Source organism: Trichomycterus rosablanca, chromosome 7 (genome assembly GCF_030014385.1).
Source record: "Trichomycterus rosablanca isolate fTriRos1 chromosome 7, fTriRos1.hap1, whole genome shotgun sequence".
NCBI lineage: Eukaryota > Metazoa > Chordata > Actinopteri > Siluriformes > Trichomycteridae > Trichomycterus > Trichomycterus rosablanca.
The window spans coordinates 36981060-37005550 of NC_085994.1; the positions used below are offsets into that span (position 1 = coordinate 36981060).

Here is a 24491-nt window from a genome sequence, read left to right on the forward strand (position 1 = left end):
AGCTTTAAAATACGTCTTTAGCCATGCCATCTATTCAGAAGGCAGCTTTGGGCAGCCACTTGTGTTCCCGAGATACAGATACAGACACAGGATTTTGAAAAGGCAGCGTATGGATAGGTTCCTTGTGTCCTCAGTGACCACAGTCCCCTAATTCTGTTTACCAAGCAACAATTCCAGTAAAGACACAACAGACAGAACCGAGCTCTGTAGAGTTCAAATGCTACCCAGCAGAAAAAAACACACTTTTTATAATGCAGAATCTTAATATAGGAATAATTTATAAGTGTCAGGACAGTTTAAATCCACAAGCAACATCAGAAAGGGTGTTAATAGCACTTAAGAAACAGAAATACTCTGCAGTGTCCTCAGAACGCACCAGCTTTTGATGTCCACACAGACGCCTGGTTCAGATGGTAGAGGCTCGTTTGGCGTGCAGCATCTCGATGAGCAGGTTGTTGCAGGGTACGTCTCCGCTCAGGTGCTTGGTGCTCAGGTACTCCTCGGCCTGGGCGCTCAGGGCACGCATTTCGGGCAGTCGCAGCACCAGCTGGCTAAACCTGTCCATGTGTTGAGGGTAGGTGGTGAGTGTGTACTCCAGCAGAGAGCTGTTTACCTGCTCCTGTACACTCTCCACCAGCGCCTGGTTCTCCAGCACCTTCACGTCTGCACAGACGGCAAAAACAAGAACAAAATATTCATCTGTTGCAACTGTCGGTTTCCTCAACCAACTGTAGAGAGTGGCCACTATATGATCACTGTTGAGCAGCAAATATTATTAGGGCAGGGGGCAATTTCTAAAAATCCTTAGGGTCATCTGTTTACTCATAATCTGACAGTGGTCCATTTATGTGATCCTTTGTTTACAGTAAAACTGTAATTATTGCAATCACTTTTTTACTTTAATGAATTTTTTTATCAAAAACATCCTGTGATCAGATAAACTAGAGGAGGATTAACATACATTGTGAATGACAAAATAAAAGAAAAAAGCTCTAGTCTCTAATTATACTCTTAAGTGGTAATGGGGTATGTGTTCCTAATAAAGAGACCAGTAAATTAAAGCAACACATCATTTAAACAAAAGTCCCAACAACACTGCTGCACCTGCAACACTGATATCAGGACAACACGCTACCATATTATTACAATGTTGATGTCATTGCGGTGATAATAAACGTCCACCACCCAAACACCATCTAGGCTTTAGTCAGTACATGTACTGTATATCCACATGTTCATCTGTATGGTATGTGGTAGGCACAGCTTGTAAAATATACAATTAATGAATATTTAACCAATAAAGTGCTTATTAGGTGTATGTGAGTTTAAATGTGTTTTTAAATGAATGTTTATTTCTTTTTACTAATTAAGATTGAATAGCTGAGTACAGCCGTGACTGTGTGGGCATATGGGTTCGAGTTCTGGAGTAATAAATGGGTGAATGTACAGTATACATCGCTGTGTGGTTGAGAGAAAGACGTGTGTGTGTATGTGTAGTTCTGTGTGTGTGTGACTGAGTGCACGCCGTGTACAATAGCCTGAATGGGCGCCTTAGCCGGGTCTCGTCTGAACAGCCATTCAACCTCTAATTAAAACGCTGAATAACTTTGAAATAGATTTGAAGGACACAAATTACCCAATAAACCTGTTTCCATTTCCAGCTAGAGCGAGAGGGGCTGAATGTGACGGAGTCGAAATAGAAAATGCTTTTGGATTGGGTTTTTTTTTCTGTGCTCTTTGTGCCCTGCAGCCAATAAAAAATTGTAATTGCTTCGAAATTTTCAGGAGGAACACATTTTGTGTCTGTGAGCTTTGACTAGCACTGCATTGTCTAAAAAACATTAATTTCATTAAATATTAATTAATATATTCATTTATTTATTGGTATTCTTTAATGTCTTTGTGTTGCCCTTATGACTAATGTGCAATTAAAAAGCTTATGCAAAATGTGCCCTGCTGGGCTGTTTGGCTTCTTGAATATTTTACAACAAAATGTTGTCGAGTTCCTGTAGGCTTAAGGGACCAAAGTATTGCATAAGAGTTTATTAGCATCAGTGGAATTTGGACAGAATATTTGAACAGTGGAGTTTACTGCACTTGTTAGGGATGTGTTTGCTGTAGCAGTTTTGGAATTTTAATGATTTCACTGACTTTTTTTCTTTGACTGTGGGAACCAGAATACCCAGAAAAATCCTACACACACACACATACACACACATACACACACATACACACACACAAAAAGGTTCATAAAGCCTCACTGCTGTGACCTGAGGCAGGGATTGAACCCAGGTCTCCAGGACCCTTGTTGCTGTACAAAACCCACACACTCCATATTTCGAACAATGTGTTTTGCTGTGTATTTAGGATAATAAAAGGACTTACTGGGGTTAAAAAGAACGAGGAATTTGAGGCAGGCCATTTCTCAGCAATCCACCTGAAGAAGCTGTAGCCGACGAGCCAGTTCCTGTCCCCTCTCTGTCCCCACTGACTTTTTTTCTTTGACTGAATGCTGACAGAATCTAATTTTAATTCTAATTCATGACAGACGTTGTTTTGCTGCCTATCCAACCATAAAGGCACATTTACTCTTCAGGATGAGTTCACGTTAGGTTTTGATCCTGACTCTTGGTTAAAAAAAAATTTTTTTCGAGCACAGAAAAGTCACCAGATTATAATCATTAAGTAATTGGATAATTAGAAGGCCATGCCACACGTATTATTATTTTTTTTCTTTCCCCCAATTTTCTCCCCTAATCTAGTCGAATTCAATTACCCTGATTGTGTTATGCTTTTCCTCTACCAATACAACCCTCCACTGCTGATTGTGGAACTTCCCAACTGACACACACCCCCTCCGACACGTGTGCAGTACTGACTGCCTCTTTTCACCTGCACGAGGCCAGTTTATATGTGGATCAGCCTTGTGTATGGACAGCCACACCCTGATCAGCATTATTCCCCAACTCTGCGCAGGCACCATCAATCACCCGTAATTGCACCAGTTATGCGGAACCCTAGTGTGGCTCATCCCATCCCTGTGGCCACCCAGCCCAGCCGGATGGCATCGCTGAGATTTGATACGATGTATTCGAAATCCCAGCATTGGTATGCTAGCGTATTTTACTGCTGCGCCCACTGAGCGGCATAACTGTTTGTTTGTTTGTGTTTATTGCCATTCCAGCTCAAATTAGGCTATGTACATGGCATTAGAGTTGGGTTCGAAACAAGTTTAAGCTAAATGAAAGTTGATGTACTATATTTGGCTTTTAATCTTTAGGTCATTTAAAAAATTCAGGATTTTTTGTGGGTTATTGTGTTCGAAGAGGTCTTTCATATTAGTGTCTTTGTAAAATATTTTTCTGGTATCTTCGATGGCTCGGCATTCTGTCAAAAAATTTTTTATTGTCAATTGTGATCCACAGCACTGGCAGTTTGGCGCATCTTCTCCCAAGAGAAGGTGTCTGTGTGTCAAGGCTGAGTGCCCTATACGGCATGAGCGGCGTAACAGCATTTTCTAAACAAGTTGGTGTATGTATGTTTTAGTCCCCGCAAATCTGGATGTTCTTTTAAACCCACATTAAACTTAAGTAGTTTTTGTGCTTCAATTATTAAATCAGAAAATAAGCTTTGCAGAAATTCTGAGAAAGCCATAACATGCTTTTTGATTTCAGTTCTTTTTAAAAAATCCTCATTTATGAATCAAACTCTATTCAAACCTCAATCAAACAAACTGTAGCGCAACTAAATGCAGTTTATTAGAAAGGTGCTTTGATAGGATGTGAAATCTTACATACACTCTTTAAGGACGAATTCAAATATCTGATCCATTTAATAATGTTTAGAAAGTTAGAGGGAACCAGAATACCCAGAAAAATTCTACACACACACATACACACACATACACACACACATGCACACACATACACACACACACACAAAGGTTCATAAAGCCTCACTGCTGTGACCTGAGGCAGGGATTGAACCCAGGTCTCCAGGACCCTTGTTGCTGTACAAAACCCACACACTCCATATTTCGAACAATGTGTTTTGCTGTGTATTTAGGATGATAAAAGGACTTACTGGGGTTAAAAAGAACGAGGAATTTGAGGCAGGCCATTTCTCTGCGATCCACCTGAAGAAGCTGCAGCCGGCGAGCCAGTTCCTGTCCCCTCTGTACCAGGCTCGAGAGGGTAAGACCTGAATCAGAAACAATACCTGCAAGCTCCACCTGAAACACACACATACATACTATATATAATATACTGTCACCAATCATGAGACATCAAAAAATGACACCACTGAGTCCCACAAGTCTCTGTTCTTGGTATCTTATTGTTCTGCATACTTACTTTACTGCTTACTTTATTTAAAGACAAATTAGACTAAATTCAAATACATTCATAATAAATTAAGCTCCTCAAAATGTTCAGGAACAAAATCAATGATTGATTTGTAGTTATCAAGCCTGACTTAATATTGTTCAATATTAATCTAAGTCCGTATGTGACTTTGAATTTAACACAAAACCTCAGCATTTAATTACCAAGCAATCACAGACTTAGAAACTTTGTTTAATTTAATTTAACTGGGGAACTCACTTCCTGTCCGGTGATGAGTAGCAGAGTATTGTCTCTCCCATGATGCACCTGTCTGAAGACATGATCCAGAAGCAGGAGTTCACTCCAGCAGTTATGAAGCAGCTGCATCTGATCCCCAACCTGCAATCACAGAATCATTTTTACATTCATTAAAAATAAACCTAAATACTTAAAAAAAACAAAAAAAAAACATTGTGGCTTAGTGCTATTGTAGCAATTTAAAGAAGGAACTAGTTTATTGCCTGACAGCTTGGTTAGCCAGTTTATGCATACAGGATATTACTGTGTGTACAAACGTTTGTATGCAAAGAGACTCGACTGTAAGACACTATACAAAATTATGTGATGTTTGTGATGTTTCTGAAATAATGATTTAAAAGCAGACCTTAAAAGAGTCAAGACTCCAACACAATCAACCTGAGTATCAACTCAGGTAGAGCAACAACTCTAATGTTGGTTTGCATGATTGTTGGCAAACAAATACAAAATATGGCCAAGAATTTGTGGATACCCAAACATTACAACTTAAACAATGGGTGTTAATATAGAGTTGTTGCTCTAACAGGCTTCAATTTTCTGGAAAAGCTTTCCACTAGACTTTAGTACATGACTGTAGATTCACTTCCATTCAGCCTCAAGGGTATTCGAGGTGTTGGGTACTGAAGTTGGGTAACTTGGCTCACAGTCATAATTCCATTCACTTAAAAACTATTAAATAGAGATGAGGGCATAATCATGGTAAAATAAGAAGGAGCCTTTTCCAAAATGTTGCCAACAGGTATGCTCTAGCATTGGGATTTTCCTTCAATGGAACTAAACATGTACTCAGATAATACGAAACTACCAAAGACCTTTATTTCTCTTCTGTTTTAGCAAACCCATTTGCCAGATGATGTGTGGCATTATTTATTACTCCAGAAAACATTTCCACTGCTTCAGTGTCTAGTGGCAGTGTGCTTTACACTATTCTTGCTGACTGGTGTTCCTGCCATGTTGATCTTAAGCTTTTGACTGGGCACTTATGGAAGCACAATCTATGAACCTACTGCTGTGCAGTACTAATGCTGATCCTCACAAATGCTCTCTTGAGCATTTGGGCACTTAAGCATTAAACAGTCACAAATTCTTACAGACACACTTTAGTAGAATTTATATCCATGGTTATGGAATGTGACATCTAACAAGTTGCATTGTCGGATGATATCCAAAAACCACCAAGTACTGGTCTGCCATCATCTGCTGGAACACAGGTGTCACTGTCCACGGTTAAGCAAGCTTTACAATGACATGGGCTTAAAGGCTGACACACAAAAAACAAGCCACTGCTTCAAAACTGTCACTTTAAAGCTCGACTAAAGTTTGTTGCTGATCACAGAGAACAAAGAAAAAGCTGAAAAAAACGTGTTCCAATTATTTAGTAATAAAAATAACGATTTCTAAAATCAGTGAAATCACATGACTGTTGTCTCTTATAAGTGTAAAATGTTACAACAACCAGGTGCCAACAAAACCCCCAAAAATTATTTTGAATTTTTTTTAACCAGACAGTGACGCTTTCATCTGAGGAACAGATTCTTTTTTTCTTTTCTTTTTTTAACATCATCCATGCACCCAAGGGCTAGACATGTTTCCAGCAGTCATCTCTCCTTTTTTCGTAGGTGTCTTGGCAATGCTTGCTTTCAGCAGTTTGCAACAATACACATGGAGATCTGGAGGAGCTGGAGAGCTGAATTCCTGAGCTATCTAAAGTCTGGAATGTAATTAAACAGCAGAGAAAGAGTCGTGTGTACGTGAACAGAAGCCAAACCAGAACATACGAATTCAACACGTTCACCTGCTTTCAAAGACAACGTGCGAACACGCTACTGCCATCACAGCTGCATTCAGGCTATTAATGTAACCTCTCAACCCGTTTAACGGTGTATACTTTTAATATATTTCACCTCAAATGGTATAAATAAATCTGGCTTTTTAAATCATATAGAGGTTAAGCATACAGCAAGGTCTAAAATGTAACCAGAGGGATGAAAAAGACTGATCTCCAGTTATCAGGAGTGTTTGGTGGCAGCTGATGGTGCTAAAGGAGGTTCATCCTTCAGCCTTTCACACAATGTAAAAAAATGAGCAGGCCAACTTCTTCCATTGCTCCATTGTCCAGTACTGATGCTAAAGTGCCCATTGCAGATGCTTTTAGCATTAAGCAGGGGTCAGCATTGGCATATTGCCTGGTCCCCAGCTGCACAGCCTCATACACATACAATGTTGCAACTACTTAGCTTGCATTATGAGATTGTATGGATTCAAGACTAAGCTGTTGTTGCTCCTAGATGTTTCCACTTCATTCACATACACAGAAAGCTGTGATGCACTGTGTGTTCTGACGCCTTTCTATCTTAGCCAGCATTCATTTCATCAGCAGTTTGTGCTGCAGGGACTCATTTGTGGGATCAGACTAGACTGGTTAGCCTTTACTCCCCATGCACATTAATGAACCTGACACTAGTTCACCAGTTGTCCCTCTTAGTCTACTGTTAGTAGGTACTAACCACTGAAGATTTGGAGACGATCTGAACCAGCCGTCCAACCATTTACCCCTGTCAAAGTCTCAGATTTTATGTTTGCCCATTTTTCCTGCTTTTAACACTTCAGCTTTAAGGACTGATCATTCACGTGCTGTCTAATATGTCCCACCCCTTGACAGGTGCCATTGTAACAAGATAAAAGTTAATTAGTGGTTTTATTGTTGTAATTGATCACTGTAAAGATAGAACTCTGTTTACTACACTGATATAGTCAGGAAAAGCTTTCAAAATCAACTGCATTTATATTTTTTGATGAGCATGTTTAGGTGGTGCTTGTAATGAACTGTTCTCCCACTTTGTATAAAACATACATTGTGAATGCTTCCGGTGTTAATCATACTGTTTACATTACCTCCACATTCACTGTTACATCGTTTTACCAATGTATACCCTAAACAAAGCTCAAATCCATTTCAGACGTAGCCAGTTATGTTTGTGTAAAAGCCCAGCTGGCTGATAGCACAGCTGAAATTCGAACCTGAATCTCAGTGGTGGTGGGCTGGTGTAACAGACCAATGTGCCACATGAGCTCCTCAATCATAATAATTATTATTAGCATTATTATTTTTAGCACTAAAAGTGATTTCAGCCATTTCAAACAGAAAATGTGAATCTCATGAAAGAGTTTACGGAGTTAAACAACAGATCTGAAGATATTCCTTATCACTGGTATTTATTATTTTTATTTCTTTATCATTCCGGACATAACAACTAGATCTGAGAAATCGGCTTTGTCTTGTAACATTCCACCTTATCAGTTAGTTGACTCCATTTCTTTCATAACACATGACTACAGCAGCACACAGAGAAGCGAGGAGGATTTACAGGTATCGGAAAAGCTACATATTTAACAATGTCTAATATTTGCTACAGCAACAACAAATCTATTATGCTAAAGCACGCTGCCTGTTCTGAACTGCAACACATTATTTAATGTAGCTGATGTAGGCCAACTATTCATGATGCAGCGTCCTGATCAACAGTCATATTCTTCTTCTTTTAATACAGAAAAAAACGATAAACAAGGCTACTATTTGTTGTAAATCGTAAAACCTGCTGCTAGTCTGTAGAAGCTAAAGGTGGGTTACAACATGATTAAACCATTTGGACACAATAACCAGCCTTCATTTGCTTCATCTTTGATGTTTTAAGAGATTCAAGTATTCAAGGTGTGTTGCAACCATTCTGAAAACTAAGGAGCTGCTACAAAAGCTGAGAGAGAAAATGTGTGTAAGAACATTTCCAAGACCTTGAACATTCCTATAGACACCATTGGTATTGTCTGGAAGCTCCAAACTCATGGTGCAGCAGTAAACCTGTCTGGCCATTTGGGAAACCCAAAATTTTGTCCTGAGGCCTCAGCAAGACTGAAGAAAAACCCCTGTGTTGCTGGAAAAGTCTAACAGGATGACCTGATGAAGGCTGGGACTAATGTCTCAGTGGCAACCATAAGCAAATTAATCAGAGGACTGAGTACTGAGTGATTGATGGATTAAACTCACTTCAGACTTTAATTCTAACTGATTTTAGAGTAAACAGATTTTCAATTCTTTTCTTACTGTAGTGAAGCTCCAGAACTGAATGACAAAAAACTTAAGTATTCCTTGAAATAATCACCAAGGACATACAGAATGATATTATTGATCTGACACACTCTGCAGACTCCAGACAGACTCTATATGTCAGCGCCCATTTGCACAATCTGCTGTGTTAGCATTGGCTATAATCTTTTTAACCACACTTCCACGGAGGCACAACCAACACCGGTTACATATCTACATGTTTCGGTGTTCCCAAATGTTATCACCCAGTTCAGGATTTGGAGACAAAATATCAAAGTTTCTCCATAACAATCATATTCACTCAAGACAAAGCACCACACTGAACCCTCTGTAAAGTTATGACTCAAATGTAGCTTCATGCTGATGGGGACATTTCTGCTAGATTTTTCATTTTAGTTATTAGAATAATCCATGCAAAATAAAACCATGAAAATCTGACACGGGAAGCTGGCGATTTACATTTTTCAGTTCATTTTCATCAATATTTTTAAAAGATATATTTATGTATTAGGATTTTAACATCATGTTTTACACACTTTGGTTACATTCATGACAGGACAAAGTTACTCGTTACACAAGATTCATCAGTTTGCAAGTTTAATGTCAAAAAAATGTCATGGGCAATTTTGTATCTCCAATTCACCTCACTTGCATGTCTTTGGACTGTGGGAGGAAACCCACACAGACTGAACATGCAAACTCCATACAGAAAGGACCCGGACCGCCCCACCTGGGGATCGAACCCAGGACCTTCTTGCTTTGAGGCGACAGTGCTACCCACTGAGCCACCGTGCCGCCCTAAAAGATATATTTAAGAGAAAATTTAATTTGCATTTGATGCTTGTGGAGAAAATCGTTTTGCAATTTATTCAACATTTTAATAAAAATGAATTCATATACACGTGGGTTTCCTCCGGGAGCTCTGGTTTCCTCCCACAGTCCAAAAACATGCAGTCAGGTTAACTGGAGACACTGAATTGCCCTGTAGGTGATTGGGTGTGTGTATGTGTGTCTGCCCTGCGATGGACTGGCGCCCCGTCCAGGATGTTACTGTGTGCCTTGCACCCATTGAAAAGCTGAGATAGGCTCCAGCTAAAATTATTTTATTGGATTCAGTCAAAAGTTTCTTGTTATTCTTGTACAGTAGCAAACTCTGTTACCATGTGAGGACAGTGGTAGCTTAGTGTTAAGGTAATGAACTAGTCATTAAAAGGACGCTGGTTCAAGCCCCACTGCCAAGTTCACTGCCAAGTTGTCACTGTTAGGCCCCTTAGCAGGGCCCATTGTAAGTCGCTCTGTGTAAAAGGTTTTGCTAGATGTACATTTCATTCATCGCTTTTCAAAATTTGTCATTCACACAAACTTGCAATCAAATGACCTCGTTGACTGAATCACACCAAAACGTTCACAAATTCTTACATTCTTTTCAAATGAATTTTGATGAGATTTTCTAACTAGAGCTACCAGCAAACCTAAAAAATGGAACAGGTGTTGATATCAGCTTCTGTAACGCTTTAATTACAGCAAACGTGAAACATTTATATTTTATCGTAACACACCTTCAGTTCTTTGAAGAAGATGCAGCTTCTGGCCCATTCCACTATAGAGAACAGTGTCTGGTCTGCCATCACACAGATCAAGTTGGAGGGGCGGGGCTTGTCCAGTTTGCCACGCCCATTCTGCTCCTGCTGCAGGTAGGCGCAGATCTTTGCTCTCACCTGAGAAATCCAAAATAAGGCAAAACGTCACACAAAGTGGTGCAAGGAACATCCAAATTTCCAATCTTATGCAAATGATAACTGTTTAAATTTTTTAATACATTAGTTTGTGATATAAGGGCAAAATGTAGCCTAGTGGTTAGATTAGATTAGATTCAACTTTACTGTCATTACACATGTACAAGTACAAGGCAACGAAATGCAGTTTAGCATCTAATCAGAAGTGCAATAAGCAGCAAGTGCAGGATAAACGGTATCTACGATATACATTATATACAGGATATACTAAGAAGGTTGCTGGTTCTAGCCCCACCACTGCCAGGTTGCTGCTGCTGGGCCCTTGAGCAAGGCCCTTAACCCTCAATTGCTCAGACTGTGTACTGTAATGTAAGTCGCTTTGGATAAAGGCATCTGCTAAATGGCAAAAATGTAAATGTAAAATGTAAATGTGATATAATTCCTTACTCCACACTTCATCTCAAGCTAACCTCAGCCTGCTTTTGGTGGATGGTTTTGATTAAAAAAATAGTCTTTTGGACATGTTTCCAGAGGAAAAAACTTAGTATGACATTACCGATCAAGCACAACACCTTTTCAGTTGCATCTAGTTCAATTTAAATTAAATCTAGATTTTAATTGTTCTATGATGGTGCCGTGGTCAGAAACCTTTAGCCACAGAACTTATTTGTGAAACTAAGCTGGCTTTTTAAACAAAATTGTACTTATTTCCAATTGTTATATTATTGGACTATTTCACAACAGTAACCACTATTTCTTTTGCAACTACAAAGATTGAAATTCTATTCATGTTTTCCTTTGCCAAATGTAAGCATTCGTACACCTGACCATAAGCTTGTTGGACATCCCAATTCAAAAACAAATGCTATTAAAATACAGTGACCTCTATGTGATCTTTTTAGCTTTAACAACAGCCACTCTTCTGGGAAGGTTTTCCACAAGACATTAAAGTATGTCTGTGAAAATTTGTGCCCACTTAGTCAAAAGAGTATAGCTGAGCAATGTATTACACCAGTTAGTAATTGTGGCTGAAACACATGAATTTAAAACTAGAAGGGGTGTCCATAATTTTTGTCTATGCAGTACGTAAAATGTGTAACCATTGTGGTACACTTTAACAAAAAAAATATATATATAGTGATACAAATAGGTGGTATAGATGGTAAAATTCTAACCAATGTAGGTTCATTTACTAGCTAGTCAGCCTACTTAACATGGTGTTAAACAATAGGTTGTGTCCCAAGTTTTATACTGCATGGTCCTTAGTGTTAGAATGCTAACACCATGGGTGGTGCCCCCATGGGGCAGATAGATGTTCTAATTTAGTTTCAAAACCTTTGCACTAGATAAAAGAGACACAAAACATCCAGTATACAAATGTACTTTAACAGGTTTAAAATATAACAACTGGGTTTGGACCATACCTGCTCCTCATCAGGTTCACAGCTAAGCAGCTCCAGCAGCAGTGATGGGACAGCTGGGTTTAGAGGGCTGGTCTGCGGTGAGGCCGGAATGCACCCGTCAATGTAGGGATACCCGAGAGAGGAGTCAGGCGAACCAGAATACGGGTCTGGGTGCTCTGCCTTGATGGATCTACCAGGTATAGTAGGGGTTGTGTACTGGTACTGAGCTGGGAAAGAGCCATAGCTGTGCAGGGTCATTCCTAATGCTTGGGGGCACGCGGGTGAGCAGTCGTAGTCTGGAGGGCCAAGGGAGGGTGGCAGCAGGCCTGGCACTGAGCCTGGGAATGGGTAGTCAGCTTGGGTGGTGGGCAACAGTGGTGGGTTGGGTTCGAGTTTAAAAGCACTCGCTCTGATCAGAGCCCTCTTCTGTTGCTTCAGAGCGCGGTCTCTTTTGTACATGGGGCCAAACTTGTTCCTCCCACCACGCATACGGTCAGCACGAACCGCTGGGAGAGAAAAAAGAAAGGGGAAAAGAAATGATTCTACTTCTTTAGTACGGCTTGAGTTCTAAAATGTTACACTCATCTTAATTAAAAAAAATTTATATGTTTAGTTATTTATATTTACTTATGCTTCCAGAATGATATAAGAATTTTATTTCAGCAGTGCAGGCACCAAGAAAACCAGTAAAGAAAATAGACAAGCATTTCTCTTCATATGGACATTTTCCACTCCAGTTTTTCTAAACAGTCCAAATGAGTCCAGTGCAGAACTAAGCGAGGCTTATCAGGGGTTCAGGAATGTGTCACACAGGCTTGCGGAAGCAGGTGCTTTTCTGCATGCCGGCCTGCCTGGGAAAGCTGTTCCCAGTTTTGGCTGCGTGAGGCTGCATATTGCAACTAGTAATTAATGGCAACCAAAGGAAGGTCTTTTTTTTGTCTGTTTTGTTCTGGTCTCGTCAAAAGTCTGTATAGATACACACAGCATTGACACTAACTGTACAGCGCAGTTTATGGAATGATCCAATAAGCCAACATAGTGCAGCATTATGGAGACATATATCAGACTGCTAAATGTGAATTAACCGTGATCCAAGTGATGTTGACCGTGGCACCATTGTTGATGTCTGGAGCCAAAAAGCTAATTTGAGAATGTACAATTGAGAACTGCTGCTTCAGGGTTAGTGCACAACAATTATAGTGGTGCAAGGAACATCCATTAGGTGGCACTTCTGTGAGTGGATAAGCATTGTTCATAAAACAGGTCAGAGTGGAATGACTTGAATGGTTAGACATGAAGGCTACTCAAACTCATAACCACTCTTTAGTGCCATTGTAAACAGAAAAGCATCTAAGTTCAAATCAAACTACTACAGCAAAAGAACATTTAGTCCACTCCTGTTAGCCAACAACAGGAATGTGAGGCTACAGTGGGTGCAGACTAACCTAGACTACAAGCAGAAGATTGATCTGCTGCTCTAACTAGTCTTGATTTCTGCTGCATCATGCAGATGATCAGGTCCGAAATTTGCATGAACAGCAAAAATCCATAAAACCAACCTGGCATGAATCAACAGTTAAATGGTTGTTGGTGGTTCAATGGTGTGTGGTTTTGTGTGTGGCACACGTCTGACCCCAATACAGTATCCATCAAGCATATTTTAAATGGCTCAGCTGATGTGAGTATTGTTTCTGACCATGTGCATCCCTTTAGAATCATAATTTACCATCTTATAATGGAAAAAGATTGAGTCTGCTTACTCACACACTTACACACACACACACACACACACACACACACATCCTATGTTTTGAATTTTGTTGTTATTTGGAGCACAAAATGATTATTAATATTCTCTACCATGCCAGTGATAATCTTATCAGGTAGACCTTCATACTACTTTATTAGCACTCTTCATTTGTTGTCTTGGTCCTAGTAGGTCTTGTTTTGGTTTTAACCACTAAACACTAACCTGGTGTTTAAAGGTACAAATCATTAGCAGTGTTAGGAGCTTCTAGGGCAGAGGTTTAAAATAAAGTTGGACATCATGGGAAAATCAATCTTGTTTTATGTGAGGTATGTTAGACAAAAAACTTTGCAATGACTTATTGTATGTGATTGTATTGTAACACCACAAACTACTGTACTTGTTCTTAGCACGGTGGCTAAGTGGGTAGCACTGTCGCCTCACAGCAAGAAGATCCTGGGTTTGATCCCCAGGTGGGGCGGTCCGGGTCCTTTCTGTGTGGAGTTTGCATGTTCTCCCCGTGTCTGAGTGGGTTTCTTCCGGGTGCTCCGGTTTCCTCCCACAGTCCAAAGACATGCAAGTGAGGTGAATTGGGGACACTAAATTGTCCACGACTGTGTTCGATATAACCTTGTGGACTGATTAACCTTGTGTAATGAGTAACTACTGTTCCTATCATGAATGTAACCAAAGTGTAAAACATGACGTTAAAATCCTAATAAAACAAACAAACAAACTTATTCTTCACTGCAAACATTTTCCTCTTTAATTAATCTTGCCTCTTTAATAAATGCTTAGCTATCTTACTTCTCCAGCAAACTTTAAGACATCGCAATGCAATACCTGTATCATGATAAAATATTAAATGCATTTACAAGACAACATAAATTAATGTGTTTTATTTGTTGAAAGAAATTAGTTCAGTGGGAAGTCAGTGGGAATCATGATGCCACTTTAAATATTGAGGAGGCCCTGATGTGTGTACCCTGAGTGGGAATTTGCATATGACCTAATATTTTATGTTATTTTACATTATATTGTATATTATTTTGCAAGTTGTTTCTTAAAAGCAAGTACAGCAAATAAAAAGCAATATTAATGTTTACAGCGATTGATTCACGTCCAAAATCCCACACAGTGACGTCATAATTTCCAATAGCAGAAGCGTTTTATTGAAATTGCAGCGGTGGCCTTGAATCCGAACATTGAATACATTTAATTTTTTTACAACATACTTATTAACTGTATTAATATTAGCAAACTAATTATACAGCATGATCTATAAATGAAACGTGGGTTTGTAAAAAAAACAAAAAAAAAACTTGTGACTGAGTCTACCAAACAGTTGAGATGATCACAAAAATTCAAGCTGACATACAGAAAGGCTGTTTTCTTAAAACCATCTACCAATATTTTAGAGTTTTAACATGTCAACCAAGGAGTAGATACAGCTCAAACAAGATTATTTAAATACAGCTTTATTTTTGAGTCTAAGTATTTAGACTCAAAGTAAAAACACATTTCTGCACTTATGGAAAAAAGCAAATGTGTGTTTTTCTTTATGAATTTGAAATAATCACCCACTTAGTTTTAATAACTTGCTTCGCACATTTGTAAACAAAAAATAAAATAAAATATGAAAGAATATTTCCACATCGTATTTATAGCTACCAGCATTTACAAAACGTAGCTATTTCAATAATCTTGTGCAAAATCGGACATGCGGACAAATAATCATGCGTGCATATTACATTGATGCGCTATTTCCTTACATGTCAGATTGAATAAAATATAAATAAATAACAAAAAAAACTCGATATCTTACCTTCTAATCTCATGCCGACACTGAGACATTTCTGGAAGCGACAGAAAGGGCATCTTTTCCTCTGAGTTTTATCAATCCCACAGTCCTGATTCTGATTACACGTGTATCTCTTATTGTTCTGCACAGTCCGTTTAAAAAAGCCCTGAGAATAATGACAGGAGGTAGAAAAGGTAGGGCAGAAAATATAAACATTAATATTCTCGGTTATTGTGGGTACATCTGAATGCAAATATGCTTTAAATGATCAAAAACAATAAATACCATGAGATGGATGTAGGGAAAATACGTTTTTTTTATTCATTTATTGCTGTAGCCTAGTGCACTTAAGGTACTGGTCCAGTAATCAGAAGGTTGCCGGTTCAAGCCCCACCACTGCCAGATTGCTACTGTTGGGCCCTTGAGCAAGACCCTTAACCCTTAATTGCTTAGATTGAATACTGTCACAACTGTAAGTCGCTTTGGATAAAAGCGTCCACTAAAATGCCAAAAATATAAACGTAATTTATCAGGAATTAACGGTGCTTGATTAAAGCCAAGAAACTAAATGAAGTTCATTCTATAACTGTAAACCATTAGTCTCTAAGAATTTAGAAAAAGACTAAATAACTTAAATACTAAAATACAAAATACTAAGAATAAATAAATGTACGTATGTGTTCTAATGTACGTTTTTAAAGTAATACAAGTAATAAAAAATAAACAATAATCATTGACGAATAATCTGTTGAGTAAATCACATATTCATCCTTTTCTGCTGTACGTAATAATAAGTAATAAAATTAGATAAAATAAGAAACAATGACAATGACAAATTCGATAAAAAAACAGCAGACATTGCTTAACGTTGTATGAATAAAGACAAAAAGAAAATTACATTTAATTAAATTAAATAACGTTTTTAAATGTAATGTTAACAAAAGTTAAGAATTGTATCAGGTAAACATAACATCAATTAAAAATAAACCCTAATGGTTAAAAAATATTTAAACATTATGTGAACTATTATTTCGCGATGTTATGTAGAAAAAGCTTCACAATGTAATAATAAAAACTGGAATTCAATGTGTTAGGAAAACCACAGACTTCACATTATTAAATTAACCAGAGCTGGTATAACAACAGGGAAAGTAATCTAGTCAGATTTAATATGAATATAACATTTAAAAAAAAAGAAAAACTACACACTTTTATATAATTTCATTTCTATATAATCAAACACTAAGTATATACTATTTTATAATGAATAAGGACGCACCTTGCAGCTCTCACAGGTGAGCAGTCCGTAATGATAACCGGACACTTTATCTCCACACACCGGACACAACTCCTCTAAATCCTCCTCTGTAGTACTGAACTCCATCACTGCACCTGTACACACCACTGCATTCCACACACACACACACACACACACACACACATTGCACATTAGTGATCTTATGTACAGTTAATATAGAAAGTCACACCCTTGTGATGTAAAAAAAATAAAACCAAAATAAGTAATTTCATATTTATTTCCACCTTTAATGTGACCTACAATCTGTACAATTCAATTGAAAACAAACTTAAATCGTTTAGTTTAGAGGGGAAAAATACAAAATAATGTGGTTGTGTAAGTAAGGTGTGGCTGAGTTCAGAATAAATTAATCACAAAAAACTCATGTCAAATATAATCAGTGACACCTGCCATCAATTACAGTGACTTAACACCATATAAAGTTCAGCTCTTTAGGCAGGTTTTTCCTAACATTTACTTAGTTGCATCTTACAGCAAAAGCCTAGGACATCTAAAAATATACAATGAAACACAATAAAGACAGCCATCAACAAGTGGTAAAATACATTAAGAACTGGAAGTTCCTTTAAAATTGATAAAAAGACAAGAAGAAAAGTGGTCCAAGAGGCAGCCAAGAGGCCTTCAAGAACAATGAAGAAGACGCAGGAATTTATGTTAAGTACTGGTTGTGTACTACATATGACAACATTCTCTAATATATTATTTGTCTCTAATATATTCTTTATATGTCTGGGCTGTGGGGTAGGGTGGAAAGATGGAAGCCTTTTCTTATAAGGAAAAACATCCAAGCCGCTCTACATTTTGCAAAAACCTTTAACAAGTCTTTCTAAGCCTTGTGGAAAATGTGTTATGGTCTAGATTTAACCTTTTGGCCCTAATTCCAAAAGGTATGTTTGACACAAAAAAACAAACACCAGAAGAACACAGTGAAGCTTGGTGGTGGCAGCATTATGATAAAGAACAGTTTCACCTATTAGCAAGACAATGACCCTAAGCATACCTCCAAATCAACAATAGAATGGCCAAAAGAAGATCAAAGTTTTGGAATGGTCTTAGAATCTGGAGCATCTTTGCAAGGAAGAAGAGGCCAGGATTGCCATATCAAGATATGCCATGCTGATAGACTCAGGTAAAAGAAAAATATGCTAATTTTTGTACATCGTATAAACCTGGCATAAATAGGTTGTGTTCATATCCACTGTATAAATATTGTTTTTCTTTATTTTTGTTACTGTTTTGAATATATATAGTACTGAGGTTTAAATATAAACATAATCATTAGATACAGCCTTTATTAAGCATGGTGGGTTTTAGGACTTTTGGAATGAAATAGAATGGATTGGATTACTGTGTTTTCCAGTTATGTATGAGCTATTTTATTTATTAATGAATCAAACAGTTGCTTAGGTTTTATTAAAGTGGACTTACCAGTTAAAATCCTAAATCTAAATCTTCAATTAACATCTTTGCTATTTAATATAATAATATAATATTTAGTATAATAATATAATATTTAAGGTACTGCTAATTCCTGACGTGCTTAACTAGAATGTGTCATGAACAATGGAACAATATAATTAAATCTTAAATCTTCATAAATGTTATTGCAATAAAATAGTTATAATAAAATGAGACGTTGTAAATAATTATAAAACAGTTATGTAAAATAATCTCAAATAAAATATGAAAGTATTTTTTATTGCAAAGTAAATGTTTTTATAAAATAAATAAATAAATATAAAGTAAAATGAATCGAATAAACAAACAAGCACGTTAAAGTACAACATGTGTGAATTATATCTACAGAACTGCAAAGTACACAAACACACACACACACACACACACACACACTAACACACAGCGCGCGTTGACTATGGGATGAGGATGCTACTGCTTGTGTACCCCATTAAAAAGAGCTCAGGTGTTGGATGTATGCAAACACACCCACTTAACCCCCATCCACCCACTCCCCCCACACACGTTGCTGAGGATGAGGAGGTAACGAGTTACTTGTGAACCCCATTAAAAAGAGCTCAGGTGTTGGATCTACGCTAACACCAACTTAACCCCAGCGCATCACCCCCCCCCCCCCCCCCCCCTCCACACACACACACACACACACACACACGCTCACCTCAACCTTAAAATTGTGAATAATTAGGGCTAGATCACAGATTATGGTGACAGTATCCAGCAACAGTAAATATTAACAGGTGTTAATATGACTAAATATCAGGTGACTATAATATTAATACGTGATATTAACACAGTACATCGCCCACATATTGCAGCTCGAAGTATTTCTGTAAGCTATATTAGTATTACTGTATAAAGATCAGGTGTTTCAGGTTAACAGTATAAGAATATAAAAACAGTATTAAATATATTTACTGTTTTATGGAAGGAAATGTGACGTCGGAGTTTCATCAGAATACAAAAGCGTGATTTTGTAATTACAGTGCTATGATTTTCCAATTTTTATGTATGTAGTGCATTAACTGCTTTATCCTGGTCAAGGTCACGGTGAACGGGCTTCCCGTGAACGTTCTGAGCTGAAGGGAAATAAAGATTCCAGGATGAGGATCAAACCTGGGCTGTTGGAGTTGTGGGACACCAACACTTGCATCGTCACAATATATAGCTCTCTTTATTACACTTTTCGTTTCTCCAATAAACATCAATTTTTTTCGTGACCCCACAGAGCGTGACGGGTGGTTTTTGAATAACAAATACAAAAACAGTTGATGTGGATCCAAATGCAACCTGTTCGATTATTCGATTGTTCGAAGATCTATTTGAAGATGCTTATCGGGATGCATTAAAACAAACCAAAGTATCACAGCATGGTACCGATAACAGCTACAGATTTTAAGTCACTGCATTATTGGCGAAAGCATCAAATCATGGAGCTAACTAAAATCACTGATGTACAAATTCCTTACAGGTTAAAGTCACTTGTATCTTGCATCTATTTCTGAAGTCCTCAGCAAATAGAAAATAATCTAAAAGAATCTCAGTTTAGTCGCACCTACCACTTGCTCTGGTTTAACAGCCATTATTTATATAAATACAGCATTTTTATTCATTTTCACATTGTTAAACTTGAACTTACACACAAACAGTGACCACTACACATTATTTACACCCAAACGGTTCTCCACACTGTATTCAGTTTTGGTTTCTACATACATGCAGCCATAAATCAATCAATAAATAAATACAAATATTCAAGCCCGCAACTAAAGTCTTTGTAATACAAACTTGGCCGCATTTCCAGTGTGATCAGAGGGTAAATCAAAGTTCCTAGCTTCTCTTTATTTTTATAAATAGAGCATTTTACTAAATGAGAATTTGATTTCACTGTCGGTACAATTTTTAATTTGAAAATGAGCTTCCAGGAAAATTCTTGTCCTGAAATGACACTTAAAACCCTTTTTTTATTTTTTTTTCAAGGTCACATCAGATTATAATTTTGACTAAATTACAGTTTAAAGTCGGTAAGAAAACCAACCAAATAACAAATATTCCATTTATTCAATATCAGATTAATTATTATTAATATTATTATTAATATTATTATTATTTATAGGTCTAAGGCGTATTTATAAAACTAGCCAAATGTAAAAAGCAAGTAAAAAAAGATGAAATGCATAAGGACCGTTGTACATTAGTATTGCTATTATTATTGTTATTATTATTATGTTTTGTTTTAGGACGTTTAGAAAACAATGTCATTTATTACTATACAATATTATAAGCTGCGTTATATTTGCACTTTATCTAAAAACATTACTCTTTAAAAAGCTTCGCTTTGCTCCAACAGTTTTAAAAATACTTCAGTCCTCTAAAAGAATTGAAATAAATGGTGAATAAATAATTTATTAGTTTAAAAAAACCTTTGGAAATTGTCCATGTCGGTTCACTCTGTCTTAGATTAATTTCATATCGCCTACTTTTACTTCTCCAAAAACTTCAATAAAAAAAAATAAAAATAAACAAATACCTGAAGTAACAAGAAAATCTTGCTAAAAACTGACCATTTTTACTAAATAGTAATGTTGTGTGTATTTTGTAGAAGAAAAATGAAGCGTGGCATGAATAGACTGTTATTTAATACAATCTAATACAGGTACACACTTAATTAAGTTAATTTTTGCACCAATAACTAGTTTAATTGGGCTAAAACAAACTTAGCTTGGTAATAAACTAAAAGCCATTGTACTTGTAAACTGTGTGAAAATAAATACTATTAGTTCATTTTAAAAGCATCTTTGTATTTATCGGTCGTCTTACGCATCTCTTATTATTTATTACGAAATTAATAAAACATGACAAATATTTGTCCACTTTAATAAACATCATCTCTGTGTGTAGTCTTATGAAAAAAGTTTGGACACCCCGGTCAAATTCCAGGATTTTATTCATATTTAAGTGAAAGTAAGTAAACACATCATGCTACAGAGAACAAACCTCTGCACATTAAACGCACAATTACTGTTTATTTCCTAGATGAAGTAGCATTCGCATTCAAATGTCATATTTATGTTATATTTATTTATTTATGTTTAATTTAGAGTATGTACCAGCTTATTTTTAACTATGACAAAGTTTTGCAAGGAACCGCACAGGCATCAGATCTGCGTAAATTTGGCTCTGAATAATCTATATAATGTATTGAAATATAATATAATACATGTGTTATTATTGGTTAGAAATAAATAATCACCTTCAAGTAATACATTACTTATATTTACTTTTACATTCATCATTTACATCATTTTTAATGTTAAAATTATAATCAAGAATGGGTATTTTTTGCATTTGTTTTTACATTATTTTAAACAAGTTTACCCATATTTACATAAAATAATTTGACAAAATACATAAATATAATCAGATGGTGTAAGGACATGAATCGCTCAGAAATTTTAATTATTCGAAAAATATATTATTTAACAATTATTATCATTATTATTAATATTATTACTGATTTACAGTTCGGGTAGTTTGAACATAATTTCTTTTACATTTTAAAACGTTTTCATGAGTTGGTTTCTTTGCTGAAACTATGGATAATGAACACATACAATATAATAACGAACAAACTCTGTACCTGCTTTTATTTAGGAATGTATTGATTCTGACTTGCTGGTTCAGATTTTGCGCTGGTGATGAGGATCTTACCTTTAGTTTGCGCCTCCAGCATTTGCGTGTAATGTTTGTAAGGTAAACTGATGTTCTCCAACAGGTCCGGTTGAGTCCAGATAAATGTACACTCTCACACACACATATACACACAGTCATACACACCTGAACAGACTCATGCACACACACACTAGCACTAATGGAGCTGTAAGTGTGTAACTGGAGGTGATCAGCAGCACTGGACCCGCTCACCCATCTTCCTGAGCCCGTGAGTCTCCTCTTTATGCTCTAACAGCAGAGCTCGGTAACATTCATTGGACATTAGACACTCATGTGACTCTCGCACACTCGCACACGCACACACACACACACACACACAGTGTGAAAGGAGGAGGATACAGCACACAGCACTATATCACAGTGTTTAATGAATGTCTGCAGTACTGATTTATTACCTACAGGCTTTACTTCTGTACAACTGAATTTTAAATCCCACAAAGAATAATTAACAGCTTCACCACACTGGTCAGGGCTGCAGAGTGACCAACGCCACCTTGAAAACACTGGGTGCAAGGCAGGAACACACTCTACGCTGAGCACCGTTCACTTAATCATTCATACCAAGGGTTAATATAGAGCAGCCAATCCATCTCTTCTCACATGGGAGAAATCCAGAGTACTTAAAGGAAATGTATTAGGACTTGGCAAGAACATACCAAACTGCTCACAGCGTCCAGAGGAGATGATTAAACAGTGGCAGTGGTGGTTTAACAGTTAAGGTACTCAGCTACATCACTCAGCTAATTGTACATCACACTGGATGAAGTTGGCTAAATACTACAAAAGTAAATGTTACCCTAAGCCCATGTTGTTTTATGTCATCAACTCTACCAGTTGCACCACCATGTTGCCACACCTACATATATCTTAAATGGGTTGATGGGTTTTTGTTGGTGAAAGAAAGGGACTCCTGTTAGATACAAAGGAGGCCCCATCATAAACATGTAGGATGTACCCACGATGTACCCAGGTACTTTTGCAGTCTGTAACGTTACAAAGGCAACACGTGATGCAGCTGGCAAAGTGGGTGCCACGCAGCAGTATGACACCATCAGTCACTAGCTGTAAAAGTTATGCATGTTCTTACCACATCTGTATGGGATTCCTCTGCATACTTTTGTTTCATCATACCTTCCAAACCATGCAGCAGGTGAACTGGCATGCATCAGTGGTGCTACTGGTCGACCTGGCATCTACACAGACATGACTGGCTTTTGCAAGGGATGCAGGGGTGGCCAAAACTCTGCGATGGATTGACACCTGTCCAAGCTGTTCCTGCCCAGTGTTTCACGGTGAAACTGGACCTGCTGTGACCAAGATAAAGCAGTTTATGAAAATGACATGAACAAAACAAATTAATCCTACAGTCATATTACCCCAGTGGAAAAGTAATTTCCTCAACTTAGTAACTGAACCACATTTGCAAGCAATAACTGTAAAAACACTTTATGATTTTATCACAAAATCACTGTTTCTTTCTCTTTCTTTCTTTCTTTCTTTCTTTCTTTCTTTCTTTCTTTCTTTCTTTCTTTCTTTCTTTCTTTCTTTCTTTCTTTCTTTCTTTCTTTCTTTCTTTCTTTCTTTCTTTCTTTCTTTCTTTCTTTCTTTCTTTCTTTCTTTCTTTCTTAACAATCAGTTAATGTTAGTACTAATTACTTACAATTTGATCTTATTACAGTGTGAAAATAGTCCCAAACTGAGCTGAATGTTTGATTTTAATGAATGTAAAAGCATATCAGCATATCTGCTCATGTCCCAAGGTTAGAAATGCAGTCAGAGCTGCAGCGTGTGTGATGGTGTGTGTTGGTGTGTGTTATTGGTGAAGCAGACATCAGTGCAGTGCTTTGACTCCGTACTGGCTGTTTGCTAAATTCCTCCAAGCTCTTCTCTAAAACATCACTGCTGATAGTGAAGAAAACAGCTGCAGTCTGTCTGATCGAGTCCTGCTCACACCATTCCTGCTTCTGTACAGATCTCTAACAACTCTAAATGTGGGGTGTTATAAAGTTATAAAATTATATAAATTCTGAATAATGATTTAACTCATATGTTTCTAACTTTGACAGATTTTTTTCTACAGATTTGCTTTAATGCTTAATGTACGGTGTTGCATTCCAGGAATACTCAAACATCCACCACATCTACAGTGCATGTGTGATTACAATGAACAATAATTTTAACAGATTTCTCTGCACTAAGAGCAGAACAGAAAACTATGTGCAAAACCATTAATATATAAAAATACAAATCAAATGAAAAATACCAACAGCCCTTAAAGGTACATTGTACGTTTTTATATCAGTGATCCTACATTTGGTGGTGGTCCATCAACATGATAAAGCTTCAAAACACAGCTGTAAATGGTGTTTTGTAAGTGTCAAAAATTGTCCAAGGATTAGATTTGGAAATGTTCATAAGATGGTAGCATTTTTGGGGTCATCAAGTCTAAACCTATAGTTAGACACTAGACACACTTTTTTCAGTTTCATGCTGCTGAAACTCGTACTGGAACCAGGCCCTAATGGTCCTAACTTTA

General features: G+C 37.2%; 2 protein-coding genes across 2 annotated transcripts in view; one reads left to right on the forward strand and one right to left on the reverse strand.

Annotated features, from left to right (window-relative positions):
• Window positions 1–4238, forward strand: part of adgrd2 (adhesion G protein-coupled receptor D2) — a 31387-nt gene extending 27149 nt beyond the window's left edge. The window contains exon 27 of the mRNA XM_062999359.1: window positions 4066–4238. Coding sequence (XP_062855429.1) covers window positions 4066–4070 — 5 coding nt within the window. The 3' untranslated portion in view covers window positions 4071–4238. The remainder of the gene's footprint in view (window positions 1–4065) is intronic.
• On the reverse strand, window positions 296–21988 carry nr5a1a (nuclear receptor subfamily 5, group A, member 1a). Its single transcript, XM_062999362.1, has 8 exons — window positions 21935–21988; window positions 16712–16836; window positions 15457–15598; window positions 11906–12390; window positions 10305–10463; window positions 4602–4721; window positions 4084–4231; window positions 296–663 (listed from the first exon to the last, which is right to left on the reverse strand). Exons 1-8 carry the CDS (start codon window positions 21954–21956, stop codon window positions 407–409), a joined length of 1458 nt encoding a protein of 485 aa, XP_062855432.1. The 5' UTR covers window positions 21957–21988; the 3' UTR covers window positions 296–406.
• Between the last annotated feature and the right edge of the window lie 2503 nt (window positions 21989–24491).